The sequence below is a fragment of the Ictalurus punctatus genome, chromosome 17 (assembly GCF_001660625.3).
Source record: "Ictalurus punctatus breed USDA103 chromosome 17, Coco_2.0, whole genome shotgun sequence".
Classification (NCBI taxonomy): Eukaryota; Metazoa; Chordata; class Actinopteri; order Siluriformes; family Ictaluridae; genus Ictalurus; species Ictalurus punctatus.
Genome location: NC_030432.2, coordinates 17,393,179 through 17,408,002, shown reverse-complemented (window position 1 = coordinate 17,408,002; position 14,824 = coordinate 17,393,179). Strand labels below are relative to the sequence as shown.

Genomic DNA, 14,824 nt, shown 5'->3' with positions numbered 1-14,824 from the left:
TACCACCACGTCCATGTCAAACATGTAGATGCTTGCAGTGCATATATAAGAATCATGGTGATGGTCCATATCAGGGGTTAGACCACAGGCAGACATGGATATCAGAAGTTGATTTTTTATTAATGTAGAGCAGACAGACAGATAAAACTATATATAAAAAAAGGGGGAGCGACCAGGAAATATGTCGAAGAACAAAAGGTAAACACCAGCTTGAGGTGCAATGTAGCAGCACACACAATGAAATAATGAACACAGCCAAGGAAAGTGGTTACGACGTTCTTCGGAGAAATATAAATGTCAACCTATATTATTTAAAAATAACCCAAAAAACCCTTACACTGGCTCTTACACCTCTACTCTGCACACTTTGCTTCTCTGGAACACAATTATAAATCTTGTATGGTAGCACTACTGGTATTGTTCTCCGCTTGATATATCGCTTTGCTTGTATTTCCTCAGTTGTAAGCTGCTTGGGAAAACAGTGTCTGCTAAATGTAAATGTAAATGTAAAAACAAAGCACAACCCTGGAGAGTAGTACATTCTGATCTACGTAATCACACACACATTATTATTTCCTTTTATTTTAAAATTATTAATCACAATCCCACTTGAGACTAATTTCTGTTTATAGAATATCTGCACAAAGATAGACAAAAATTCAGCCCATATATAATACTTATACAACAGTCAAAAGCTAAAAATCTAAATATACAATCATGGGGGAAAAGAAAGCACACCTGCCTTCAATTTTATGTTTTTATTTATCAGTGCCTAAATAATAATAAGAGTGGTCCTCTGCATCTTCTATAAACAGATAACATCAGGTGACCAAAAAGAAAGAATGAAACCCCTAATCCCCCCCCCCCCCCCCCCCCCCAACAGATTTCAATATGTAGTCATTAACTAGCAAGGTTTTGGACATCTTTAAGCAGACTGACTGTTTTTACCACTGCCTTTATTAAACTGGCTCCTTACACATGAGCTCTCCAGACAACCAAGGCAAGTTTAGAAAAGTTGTCCAAATTAAACATTTCCATGTCATATTGGTAAATATATATTCATATTTTCTTAAAGTAGGACATTTAGTATATTCAGAGACATTTACATGAAATGGCTTTTCCCAGTCTGCCACACATAATAACCACAGAACAGTGCTCTGATTTAGCAGAAACATTTTAGAGAGCAATGTTTTAAAGCAGTTTACTGCATAAAGTACAAGAAGCTTTATATAAACGCATAAACATAATTGTTCTAACCCTAAATTTTGACCACAGAGTATTCAGTTTTGTCTTCCTCATCTGAACTCAATACATCCATCTGTGTATTGTGGTGTGCTGTTACAGTGAATTACACTTTAGTGTAATTCACCCCTTCTTCTGATTCATTGCTGTCCGAGATCCAGTTTATGTTTGGAAATGGCCGCTTCGCAGCACACACCCGAGACGTTTTCATAATGTTCATGACCATCTTGTGGTTTCTGTAAGAAAGGCACCTTTAACTAAAGTTAATTTCTCACAGACATTTTCTACACATCATGCTTTAAAGGGATCATATGATGCTATTTTAAAAGTTAAATGTTTTGTTCATTGGATGTAATAGAAAAGGTTAACATGATTTAATGTTCAAAACATTATTTTTTGCCTCAAGATCATAGTGTCTTTTGTATCTTGGTTTGTGCTTTATTAAACTGGAAAATTCTGCACTTGCATCCATCTCAATCTCCATTATGTGACACAGATAAACATAATTTCTACTATGACTTTTATAGTAAGTGCATTCCAATTAATCAAAAGACATGATCTGGATCAATAGGTCATCTGTTGTTGAATTGTAGAATGAGTAATATGACTTACCTTTGCCATTTGTTTATTTTTTGAAACGTCAGCATAGACTGGACCAGAACTGTCATGGCTCGGTACACTAAGACAACAAAAACAAAACATTCATGCAAAATTTCACTTATAATTCAAGACTATATTGTCTTTTATAGATGCTTAACAAATTGGATTTTTCACATAAAATAGTTGCTCAATTTGTCATTTCACATTTATATACCTTTTATTTGGATTGTTGTTGTCCATGAACTGCAGCATAGCATAATTCACAGTGGTCATGGTTAAATCCTCTTCTGTATGATGCTGTTTCTATAAAGCCAATGGCAAATTGCAGATTATCACCTTTGCCTCTGCCTTATTGGATATGTTAGATTATGAGTTTACTGTTTTACATAAAAAGACATATACTTGGTGATTACTAATAAAAGTAATAAAAGAAACAAATACTGTAATTTCTTACCTGCTTGGATAGAATGTTAGAATTTGGCCTGGAAATGCATAAACATAATATATAAAATATAATATATTCATTAAGTATATGAAAGTAAAGAGATTGTACACTTATGTATAAAATCTACTCCACCAAATCACAAAAGTATGAAGAGTGGTTAACCTTCCTGCTTGTATATTCCTGTTGGCTGGAGGATTTGATTGAACAGCAGAGACTGAATGATTATCTCTGAAGCTGGAGAGCTCTGTAGATCCCTCTATCACCAGGTTCTCCCTAGTGTTATTACATGAGTCCTACACACAATATATAATTTGTTAACATAAATAGCGTTTGAGTGAATGTTGCCTGTCTTGGATAAATGTACCATAAATGACAGCCTCAAAAACCTATACGCCTCTGGCATTAAAGCATTATTTATTCTAGAACCAGAGCGATATTTCTTGACCTTTGTATTATAAGGTTCTACTCCCCATTCATTCTTAACCCAGATTGAGCTTTTTAATCCAATGGTGTTTGTTAGCTTGTTTAAAAGTACTCATTGCTTATTAATGCATATATTTTGTTGTGTTTATTTGTCTATGTTAACATATGTTAAGGGTCTTTGGTGTTTATTGTCAATGACTGATGCCAGATGTTATTATGCTGAACATGAGATGGCTATAGGGAGGTTTTTTTTTAAATAATCACTGTTTATGTGCCAAGGGGCTGAATAAAACTAAACATGCAAGCACAAAAACATGTTGCTGTCCTGCTTAAGTAATATTTCACTCACTTTTAATAACTGTTTATCCTAGTCAGAGTCAGAGGATGTGGAGCCTATCCCAAGAACACTAGGCATGAGGTGAGAATACATAGAACACCTTGAAGACACACATTTACACCTAGGGGTAATTTATCTTAGCTAATCCACCTAATGGAATGTTTTTTGGGAGGTGGGAAGAAATCTGAGAACTCGCAGGATTAAGTCCAGATCCCTGGATATGTGAGGTGGCAATGCTGCCCACTGCACCATCACGCTACCGTATGTTATGTTTAAGATGTAATACTGGGTTCCATGTAGCATGCTATTTTTTCTCCTGAAATCGCTTGATCTTGAAATAAGCAGAAAAAAACTAACCGATGAACCCAAGTTTGATAAAAAACATAATGGAGCTGCGGAGAAGAAAAATGACCGTTGGGCTGATCTTTTTCTCAGGATGATTCTGTAAAGTGAGATGACAAATGGGCACACATGGTTACACACACACACACACACACACACACACACACACACACACACACACACACACACTTAATATATTCAAGTAATAAAGATGTAATGAGAGACTTCTGAATAAGTCCAAATCTAAGTGATCACAAATAAAAACAGCTATTTACATGATAAGCAAATTTTAAAAGCTAAAAATATTTATATTTAGTAAGTCAAACATTGAAAATAAGTGTAAAAAACAAAGCATTTGAAAGTTAGTGGGGATATTACATGAATTAAAAAGGCTTTGTTATTTTGCAAAGGGGAATTGTAATTGGAATCAAAAGAGTGCCTTTGTAAGAAAATCAGATGTACTACACTCACAATCCACTTTAATAGGAACAATTGAACACCTGCTCATTTATGCAGTTATCTAATCAGCCAATCATGTGACAGCAGCACAATGCATAAAATCATTCAGATACAGGTCAAGAGCTTCAGTTAATGTTCACATCAAACATCAGAATGGGGAAAAAGTGTGATCTCTGTGACTTTGATCGTGGCATGGTTGTTGGTGCCAGATGGGCTGGTTTGAATATTTCAGAAACTGCTGATCTCCTGCGATTTCTGTGGGTGAAAATGCCTTGTTGATTAGAGAAGTTAGATGAAAATAGCCAGATTAGTTTAAACTGCTAGGAAGGACATAGTAACGCTGTAAGTAATCACTCTTGCCTGTTTTTTTTTTTTTTTTTTTTTTTTTTCCAGTTTTCAACAATGCCCATGATAGCCTCAGATTCTTGTTCTTGGCCGAGAGGAGTGGAACCTGATGTGGTCTTCTACTGTTGTAGCCCCTCCACCTCAAGGTTTGATGTGGTGTGCATTCTGAGATGCATTTCTGCTTACCACAGTTGGAAAGAGTGCTTATTTGAGTTACTGTAGACTTCCTGTCATCTAAAACCAGTCTGATAATTCTCCTCGGATCTCTCTCATCTACTAAGTGTTTCAGCCTGCACACAGGATGTTTTTTTTTTGTTTTTGAACCATTCTGTGTACATTCCAGAGACTGTGAAATTCCCAGGAGATCAGCAGTTTCTGAAATACTCAGTAATCTGCCATCAACAACCATGCCACGGTTACAGTCACACTTTTCCCATCCTGATGTTTGATGTGAACATTAACTGATGCCCTTGTCCTGTATCTGCATACATGGATAACTGTATAAATGTTCCTATTAAAGTAGATGGTGTGCGTATATGTAATGTTTTGTGAATTAATAATGTTGTCAAATCAGCACTTGATATGATCTATAAACACAATTGTTCAAAATCACTGTACTGTATGTAAGAAAAGAGAAAAGAATTCCTGAGAAAGTCAACCTAGTCATTTTCTGGATATAATGTATGAAACACTAGGAATAGGTCACAGTTTTTCTAGGGTATCTTAAACTGCATGGTTATTATCTTATCTAGAAACACGTTTTTAAAATTACAAACTGCACCATTAAGGAATCTGAATTGTAATTACACATTTCTTGTAACATGGAACATAGCAGAGAAGTTTCTACCTCCGTATCAGAAACATGACACCAATCAGAAACACGATGACCAGTAAGGAGATGATGACCTGAACGAGCTGTTTAATAATGAAATCTAAGAGATGAGAAACGAAATTTGAGTAAGAGTTGATATCTCAGTGCTCCACAATAATTTTTTCATTCAGTATAGATCACAACTGAAAATGAAAATGAGAAGTCTATAATCTAAAATAATGTCTCCATTACATTATTAGTTCATTTTCTTTGCTTATGATGTATGCTGTACATATTTGCATTGATTTCCCATACAAATAGTCAGTCATGAATAGCTTTAAAAGTGTAAATTTGTACGTACGATTAAGAAATATTTTGACTGGTTCAGATCTTGATTCCCCTTCTTCATTGCGTGCGTAGCAGTAGTACGTTCCTGGGTTTTGTGGTTCAACTGTGTAGTTCAAATTATTTGACAAGACAGTGGTGTTTTCCTCCATCTTGTACCATGCAAAGAAAGTGGCTGGTGGATCACACTGAACATTGCAACTCAGGTGGATTGGTACCGCCTTTTCCCATAGACCCAGTGATGTCATGTTGTGGATAAGTGTTATGCGTGGCTGATCTGAACAAGAAAACAAGTATAGGATGAATATTGCATAAACTGGCTAATTGAGTTACAAAGGATAACGTAATTTCTGACTTTTTAACAGAATTTATGCTTCATCATCATCATCATCATCATCATCATCTTCATCAGTAGTTATCAAAGACAGTAGATCACTTCTTTAACTTCTTTTTTTTTTAGTCTTTATTCACTATTCAGATTTAAACCTAACGTGGGTGTATCCTAGAATGTTTCCTCAGTTTGTTTGTTTATTTGTTTCTTTCTTAATGAATTAATTATGATGTCTACCATTATATCCTCAGAAACACTTGAAAACACTCTGATGTAGAAATGCCAGCACTAACATCGTGATGTGTGGATTCTGGTTCTGACAACCTCAGCTACTTCACACCAGTTCATAATTAGTCTCAACTAGAAATGTGCACTGGGCTGTTTTTAACATCAGTTTGTATAAATTTGTTTGAATCTGTTCACAATATTTTCCAACAAATTTAGCTGGTTCTATTTTCTGAAATATCAAGAAACTATTAGTCTAATTGAAGCCACTGCAGCCCTGACCAGGCAGTTATTAAGGAATGAATAAACACTGTAATTGTCACATATTCATGTTAATGAACATGCCTTTTGTTTGTCACACGAGCTTCATGTCTGACTACTCGCTTCCACCCGCACGAAAATAAAACCCACCTACCAAACACATTATTTGTTCATATGACTGATTTTGTTAAGTTTCATGAAATTTAGCATGAACAGTCTCATTAACTGGCTATTTTGAAATTATGGATTTTTATCTTTTTATCCATTTTCCTCACATTAACTTAGATACAAGAGCGGGCATTATGAGAAAGGATACTCACACTTGACTCTGATATATATTGATGAGGACTTAACACTGCCAATTTCATTTCTGGAGATACAGAAGTAATGGTCAGAGTCAGAGCTCTTCAGGAAATGGAGTGTTATTTTCTGTCCATGCCCCACTGTCTCTGAGTGTGTCGCAGAAGATTTCTTCCATGTGTAAGCAGACACCTCGGGTACAGAATCAGCTTTACAGGTGAGTGTCAGGTTAGAGCCTTCCTTTAGCTCTACACCAGGATCTGCTAATGCAGTAACATTTTTAGGGGCATCTGCAAAGACAACAGGGAGCAGCACCACATGTATTTAGCTCTCAGTCATAGCTTATGTACTTCTAGATAATATTATAAAACAAGCTCACTGCACAAAATAGAGCAAAGGGAAGCAGTTTTACTTACACAAAACTTTCAGCTGATTTTTTGAGAAGGTTTTTCCCTCTGTGTTTTCCGCTTCGCAGGTGTACATACCTGCATCTGACACGGTTGCATTGGCAGCAAATTTGAGTATGTTGGACTGAACATACTGAACTGTGATTATGTCTTTTTCTGGGTTTGTCAGAGAGGATCTGCTTAGTGTGAGCGTTGCCTGGGGTGAGCTTTCTACAGTGCATGTTATAGTATATAATTCTTCTTCCTTTACAACATCTTTCATGGTCAGATTTGGTGTTTTGGGAGGATCTGTGAATAAAAGTGAGGGCCAACATTTTACAGAGAAATGCATGTGTTTTATATATATATATATATATATATATATATATATATATATATATATATATATATATATATATATGTATATATATATATATGTATGTATGTATTGAGGAATTAGAAAACAAAGCACTTTAACAATGTAAAAAGGCATGAAATACACCAGTCACTATATACTAATAGATACGTTTACTCTTTACCTGGACTCCAAATGCTACTGTACTATAGTCTCAGCTAACAGAGAACTGAGAATGTTATTAGATAGTTATTCAGTCAGTCCATGATTTTGTGGATTGGTCATCTGGAGAGTGCATGCATGTGCTTGAAGTGCGTATGGACGATAAGATTTTGTTTACAATGGACACGTGCACTTGTTTTGGTTTCTGTTCTGTCCCCTCCCTGTTTAGTTATTGGCGGAGGCACGAGGTTGTGTTTCCAAGTGTTACCAGCTGTCAGCAGTTAAGGTAAATGTGACTGGTTGTTTGAAAAGATGTAATGGTGCCACGCGGTAAAGTTTCCATGTCCTGTCTAGTTTCTAGTTCCTTGTTTCATGCCATAGTTAAACGTGAGTGTAATGCCATATTTAAACGAGAGTTTCATACCATAATTAAACGTGAGTGTCATGTCATTGTTAGAAGAGAGTTTCATGCCATAGTTAAACGAGAGTTTCATGTCATTGTTAAACGATAGTTTCATGTCATAGTTAAACGAGAGATTCATGTCATATTTAAACGATAGTTGAATGCTATAGTTAAACGAGTATTAGAGGTAATGAAGTAAGATGTGTAACGCGCCACGTGGTAATGTTTCTATGCCCTGCTTTGAGTTCATGTATAAGGCCTCAGTTCTAGTTAATGTCTATCTGTGTAAATGTGCAAATCAGTAGCGGTTCCATGATTTGTTCTGGCTTCGTGTTCCATGCCATAGCCTTAGTTAAATGGTTTTCATGTATAGTTTCTTGTTTCATGCCATAGCTAAACGCTAGATGAGTACAGGTGTAAAACGGGTTGAGGGATTATTGTGCTATGCTGTATAGTTTCATAGCCTTGTCTCTGTTTTGACCCCATTTTCCCGTTTCCTGTACTACTCACTTTAGTGTGTAAATAAAGACTTTACTCCTACGCTTACTTCCTGTCCCAGTCTTGTTTCATAACAATTGCGACGTTTCCTTGATTTTGCATTAATTTCTTTGATTGAAAATCTCAAAATCCTGGAAAGACTGTACAGTAAGTGTTCAGATCATTTTAAAACAGTGTAAGTTTTAAAATGAGCTGTCCTAATGGTTTGCTCCACAATGTTAGTATAATATTGCCCACACAACTTTCCTAGTCAGACTTTATTGTTAAGAATTTAACATTATGGTTACTTAAAATGTTATTTATAAATGTTTTCAGAACACCCAGAAAATGTGGCTGATCGAACATTCTTGTAACTAAAAGTTTCTAGAACCATAACATTCCAGAAACTTCCAGTAACGTTTTAAAGTTTACAATAATGTAGAAGTTTAAAAAATAATAATTTGCCATAATTTCAACAATAACTTAGAGCTACAGTTTCTGATGAAAAAAGTAGAGAAAGAAAAGAGGTTGAAAATGCCCAAACATAAATGCCAAGCTCTCTTCTTGCTAATGTAGTAGGATTCATATGCAGTGGTATAATGTTAAACATGATATTTCACATGGCTTAAAAATAACACCATGAAGGTAAAAAACAAATAAAAAACTATACTTACAGAACACAAAAACATTTTTTTCAGTAGAGTTTGCTCCTTTACCTACATCGTTCTGCGCACTGCACTTATACAACCCAGCATTACTAACAGCCACTTTCTCAATCCGGTACATCTCATCCGTGTGTGAAAGGGTGACAAACTGCTGTTCATGTTCTGGTTTAAAATACCAGGAATATGTGTGAGGAAGAGGATCGGCCTCAGTAACGCATTTAAGGTTAAGTTCAAACCCCAATTTTATTCCACTTCTGCCGTCAATGAATGTGTTTTGTGGATGATCTGTGGAGAGAGACTTTTTCTATTAAAAAAAGAAGATTTTTAATAACGCACATAATGTATGTTCTGATAATTCATTAAAAAAGTTAATGTTTTAAACATCATTGTACAAAACACTGTTGCTTCATAAAAACACAATTTTTTATAGACTCTTTTGAACAACTTTAAAGAAAGTTTATATAAACAGAAGACTTTTCATGGTGTAATCGTTTATAGATCATTTAAGTCATACAAATTGTACACGTGATTTTGGACTTTTTGCATGTAGTGAATGTTTTTCTTTTTTCACGTCTCCTGTCATTTTTGTAATTCTTTTTAACACATCGTTTATTTACTTTCATATGTTAATTTTTCATGTGGTTTTATGTACTTCATATAATTCACCAATTTCACATGTATAATTTCAGGGCATGATGTTGTTTTAAAAAATATATATTCGTATAAAACTTAAAGGTAAAATGTATATGCTTTTTCCTTAAGAAGATATTTTCACTTTTTTGTTTTTTAACATTGTGCCTCACTGTCACTTACTTGTAAAAATACAAGTTTCACTCATTTGTTTATCTCATTTCTGAAAAAATATGAGTCATAGTGGAATTATAGCTCGTCCCACATTTCCATATAATACTTACACTTCACAGATACTTGGGTAATGTTTGTAGACATGGTCTCTCCTACTGAATTTCTGGCCTGACACTGATACACTCCTTTATCACGCTGTCTTACACTTGGCACAGTGAATGTATTCATTGTTTGTTGATTAATCTCTTGACCATCTTTGTACCATCTGTAGGACTGCATGTCAACTTCTGGATTGCTGTTTTGCACCAGACACGTGAGTGTAAGCCTGTCCCCTTCTTTGAGTTCAGCTAATTTAGGATTGATATCGACACCTTTTGGAGCATCTGAGAAACACAAAAGACATTATGCATATATTCAGCATGCGATTTCCAAAAAAAAAAAAAAAAATCAGATGGGTGTCACGTATCGTGACGGAGCGGAGATGTAAGTGCATGTATGAACAGAGTTTATTTTAAAGGAGCGACAGGCAGACAAATCCAAAACGTGATCCATAAACAGGCGAAAGTCAGGCGATCGGCAAAAAGGCATACACAGGGTTAAACATGAATCAAGGTCGTGGTCACGGAAAACAGGGTCGATAAACGAAACGAGAAACATGAACTATGACGAGGAACTGGGAGCGGATAATCCAGCGTGAACTGACTATGACTATGACTATGACTATGACTACTAAACGAACTAATCTAACTCTACGATAATCTTCCGTGTTGTGTGCTGGTATATATGTAGACATAATCAGCGTCTAAACTGCTAGCAGCTGAGGGCAATACAGACACACGTGAAATCCCAGCCAATGACAGAACAGGGAGGAGACATGACAGAAACATAAACAAAACGCACGTGTCCAGATGTCACTACTGTCAATAATGGAAAAGCAGGTGCTCGCGCATTCGCGCTTAGAGCACGCTGCTTCAAGGGGGAATCATGACAGAACCCTCCACCAAAGGCACGCCTCCCGGAGTGCCATGAGTCATCCCATTTCATTGGCGGCCCCGGCCCCCTGGGCTGAATGTCCCAAGTAGAGCCAGGAAACCGCACGGTGTTCTTGGCGGCGCAGGGAAGCGGAGCGACGGTCCTGGCTTAACATGGAGGCAGAGTAACTACCACAGCCAGGCAGACAGGCTGAGCGACGTCCTCGGCGGAGCATGAAAGCGGAGCGACGTCCTCAGCGGAGCAGGACGGCGGGGCGACGTCCTCGGAAGAGCGGGACGGCGGGGCGACGTCCTCGGAGGAGCAGGACTGCAGGGCGACGTCCTTGGAGGAGCGGGACGGTGGGGCGACGTCCTTGGCGGAGCGGGATGGCGGGGCGATGTCCCTGGCTGAACAGGGAGGCAGAGTAACGACGACAGCCGGGCAGACAGGCTGAGTGAAGTCCTCAGCGGAGCATGAAAGCGGAGTGACGACCACAGCCGGGCAGGCAGGCTGAGCGAAGTCCTCGGCAGAGCGACGTCCTCGGCGGAGCTGGAAAGCAGAGCAACGTCCTCCGCTGAACAGGGAAACAGAGAGCTGTACTCAGCAGAGCAGGGAAACAGGGCGACGTCCTCGTCAGAGCATGAAAGCGGAGCGACGTCCCCGGCTGAACAGGTAGGCAGAGCGACAACCACAGCCGGGCAGACAGGCTGAGCGAAGTCCTCGGCGGAGCATGAAGGCAGAGCGACGTCTTCGGTGGAGCAGGAAAGCAGAGCGACGTCCTCGGCTGAACAGGGAAACAGAGCGACGACCACAGCCAGGCAGACAGGCTGAGCGACTTCCTCGGCGGAGCAGGAAAGCGGAGCGAAGTCCCCTGTAAGGCCAGAGAGAGGAGGGTGGGTCCCCTCGAAGCAGGAGGGGGGAACGATATTCGCCATGGAGCAGGAAGGCTGAGCGATGACCTCAGCCGAGCAAGGAGACTGAATGACGACCTCAGCTGAACAGGGAGGCTGAGTGATGACCTCAGCTGAGCATGAAAGCGGAGCGACGTTCACAGCAGGGCAGGTGGGCTGAGCGAAGTCCTCGGCGGAGCATGAAGGCAGAGCGACGTCCTCGGCGGAGCAGGAAAGCAGAGCGACGTCCTCGGCTGAACAGATAAACAGAGCGCTGTACTCAGCAGAGCAGGGAAGCAGGGCGACGTCCTCGTCGGAGCATGAAAGCGGAGCGACGTCCCTGGCTGAACGGGAAGGCAGAGCGACGTCCTCGGCTGAGCCTGCAAGCTGAACTTGGCTGGTCATGTCAGCCGACTGGGATGTGAGCAGAGCTTGGTTGTCCGTGTCAACAGACACTTGGTTGTGCATGTCAGCAGACGTGGACGTGAGCAGAGCTTGGTTGTCCCCGTCAGCTGACTTGGGCGTGAACATAACTTGGCTGTGCGTGTCAGCAGACTCGGGCGTGAACATAACTTGATTGGTTGGGTCATCAGACGGAAACATGAGCAGAGCTTGGTTGTTTGTTTCAACAAACACTTGGTTGTGCATGTCAGCAGACATGGACGTGAGCAGAGCTTGGTTGTCCGTGTCAGCAGACTCAGGCGTGGGCAGAACTTGGGTGGTCGTGTCGGTAGTCTTGGGCGTGGGATGAACTTGGGCGACCGGGTCGGTAGACTTGGGCGTGGGCTGAACTTGGGCGACCGGGTCGGTAGACTTGGGCGTGGGCTGAACTTGGGCGACCGGGTCGGTAGACTCGGGCTTGAGCAGAACATGGTCGGCCGTGTCGTTAGACTTGGGCGTGAGCAGAACTTGGTCGGCTTGCCCTGTTGACCTCTAGCTGGAGCTCGACAGGTGAGCCCACCTCGTGGGTCTCAGGTTCGAGCTCAGAGGTCGCCAGGTTAACCTCCGGCTGGGGCTTTGCATGAGTTTGCCTGTAGCAGTGGGTAAACGGCAGGGCAGGTTTGCCTGCCAGACTTACCCCCCCCCCGAAAAGTTGTTCTAGCTCGACCCTCGCGTCCGGACTCCCGAACCATATCATGAACGCCCCCACAAACTGTTCTACACTGTCCAGGTTCCTACAGTGCTTATCCAGTTGGAGCTGCACCCACTCCAAAGAACCGGGACCACATGAATCGGAGCCATTGCTTCTCCTCTGGCTTAGGGTCTAACAGGCTGGAGAAATAGAACTGACAGTCTACCAGAAAATTATGTAATTGTCACATATTCATGTTAATGAACATGCCTTTTGTTTGTCACACGATGTATTTAGCTCTCAGTCATAGCTTATGTACTTCTTGATAATATTACAAAACAAGCTCACTGCACGAAATAGAGCAAAGGGAAGCAGTTTTACTTACACAAAACTTTCAGCTGATTTTTTGAGAAGTTTTTTCCCTCTGTGTTTTCCGCTTCGCAGGTGTACATACCTGCATCTGACACGGTCGCATTGGCAGCAAATTTGAGTATGTTGGACTGAACATACTGGACTGTGATTATGTCTTTTTCTGGGTTTGTCAGAGAGGATCTACTTAGCGTGAGATTCGCCTGGGGTGAGCTTTCTACAGTGCATGTTATAGTATATAATTCTTCTTCCTTTACAACTTCTTTCATGGTCAGATTTGGTGTTTTGGGGGGATCTGTGAATAAAAGTGAGGGCAACATTTTACAGAGAAATGCATGTGTTTTATATATATATATATATATATATATATATATATATATATATATATATATATATATATATATATATATATATTGAGGAATTAGAAAACAAAGCACTTTAACAATGTAAAAAGGCATGAAATACACCAGTCACTATATACTAATAAATACATTTACTCTTTACCTGGACTCCAACTGCTACTGTACTATAGTCTCAGCTAACAGAGAACTGAGAATGTTATTACAGTGAGGGAAAAAAGTATTTGATCCCCTGCTGATTTTGTACGTTTGCCCACTGACAACGAAATGATCAGTCTATAATTTTAATGGTAGATTTATTTGAACAGTGAGAGACAGAATAACAACAAGAAAATCCAGAAAAACGCATGTCAGAAATGTTATAAATTGATTTGCATTTTAATGAGGGAAATAAGTATTTGACCCCCTCTCAATCAGAAAGATTTCTGGCTCCCAGGTGTCTTTTATACAGGTAACAAGCTGAGATTAGGAGCACTCCCTTTAAGATTGTGCTCCTAATCTCAGCTTGTTACCTGTATAAAAGACACCTGTCCACAGAAGCAATCAATCAATCAGATTCCAAACTCTCCACCATGGCCAAGACCAAAGAGCTCTCCAAGGATGTCAGGGACAAGATTGTAGACCTACACAAGTCTGGAATGGGCTACAAGACCATTGCCAAGCAGCTTGGTGAGAAGGTGACAACAATTGGTGCGATTATTCGCAAATGGAAGAAACACAAAAGAACTGTCAATCTCCCTCGGCCTGGGGCTCCATGCAAGATCTCCCCTCGTGGAGTTGTAACAATCATGAGAACAGTGAGGAATCAGCCCAGAACTACACGGGAGGATCTTGTCAATGATCTCAAGGCAGCTGGGACCATAGTCACCAAGAAAACAATTGGTAACACACTACGCTGTGAAGGACTGAAATCCTGCAGCGCCCACAAGGTCCCCCTGCTCAAGAAAACACATATGCATGCCCGTCTGAAGTTTGCCAATGAACATCTGAATGATACAGAGGACAACTGGGTGAAAGTGTTGTGGTCAGATGAGACCAAAATGGAGCTCTTTGCCATCAACTCAACTTGCCGTGTTTGGAGGAGGAGGATTGCTGCCTATGACCCCAAGAACACCATCCCCACTGTCAAACATGGAGGTGGAAACATTATGCTTTGGGGGTGTTTTTCTGCTAAGGGGACAGGAAAACTTCAACGCATCAAATGGACAATGGGCGGGGCCATGCACCTTCAAATCTTGGGTGAGAACCTCCTTCCCTCAGCTAGGGCATTGAAAATGGGTCGTGGATGGGTATTCTTGCATGACAGTGACCCAAAACACACGGCCAAGGCAACAAAGGAGTGGCTCAAGAAGAAGCACATTAAGGTCCTGGAGTGGCCTAGCCAGTCTCCAGACCTTAATCCCATAGAAAATCTGTGGAGGGAGCTGAAGGTTCGAGTTGCCAA

The 14,824-nt window shown here is 40.1% G+C and overlaps 1 protein-coding gene across 8 annotated transcripts in view; it reads right to left on the bottom strand.

Moving 5' to 3' along the window:
* Positions 1 to 14,824, bottom strand: part of si:dkey-24p1.1 (uncharacterized protein LOC556718 homolog) — a 59,685-nt gene continuing 44,861 nt past the window's right edge. For all 8 annotated transcript variants that reach the window (XM_053687573.1, XM_053687574.1, XM_053687575.1 and 5 more), the window contains 13 exons: positions 13,038 to 13,316; positions 9,829 to 10,101; positions 8,924 to 9,199; positions 6,883 to 7,161; positions 6,487 to 6,756; positions 5,366 to 5,626; positions 5,041 to 5,125; positions 3,405 to 3,489; positions 2,450 to 2,580; positions 2,297 to 2,324; positions 2,057 to 2,145; positions 1,855 to 1,921; positions 1 to 1,478 (listed from right to left, as the gene is read on the bottom strand). In XM_053687573.1, the coding sequence (XP_053543548.1) occupies positions 1,383 to 1,478; positions 1,855 to 1,921; positions 2,057 to 2,145; positions 2,297 to 2,324; positions 2,450 to 2,580; positions 3,405 to 3,489; positions 5,041 to 5,125; positions 5,366 to 5,626; positions 6,487 to 6,756; positions 6,883 to 7,161; positions 8,924 to 9,199; positions 9,829 to 10,101; positions 13,038 to 13,316 (2,219 nt within the window). In that variant the 3' untranslated portion in view covers positions 1 to 1,382. The remainder of the gene's footprint in view (positions 1,479 to 1,854; positions 1,922 to 2,056; positions 2,146 to 2,296; positions 2,325 to 2,449; positions 2,581 to 3,404; positions 3,490 to 5,040; positions 5,126 to 5,365; positions 5,627 to 6,486; positions 6,757 to 6,882; positions 7,162 to 8,923; positions 9,200 to 9,828; positions 10,102 to 13,037; positions 13,317 to 14,824) is intronic.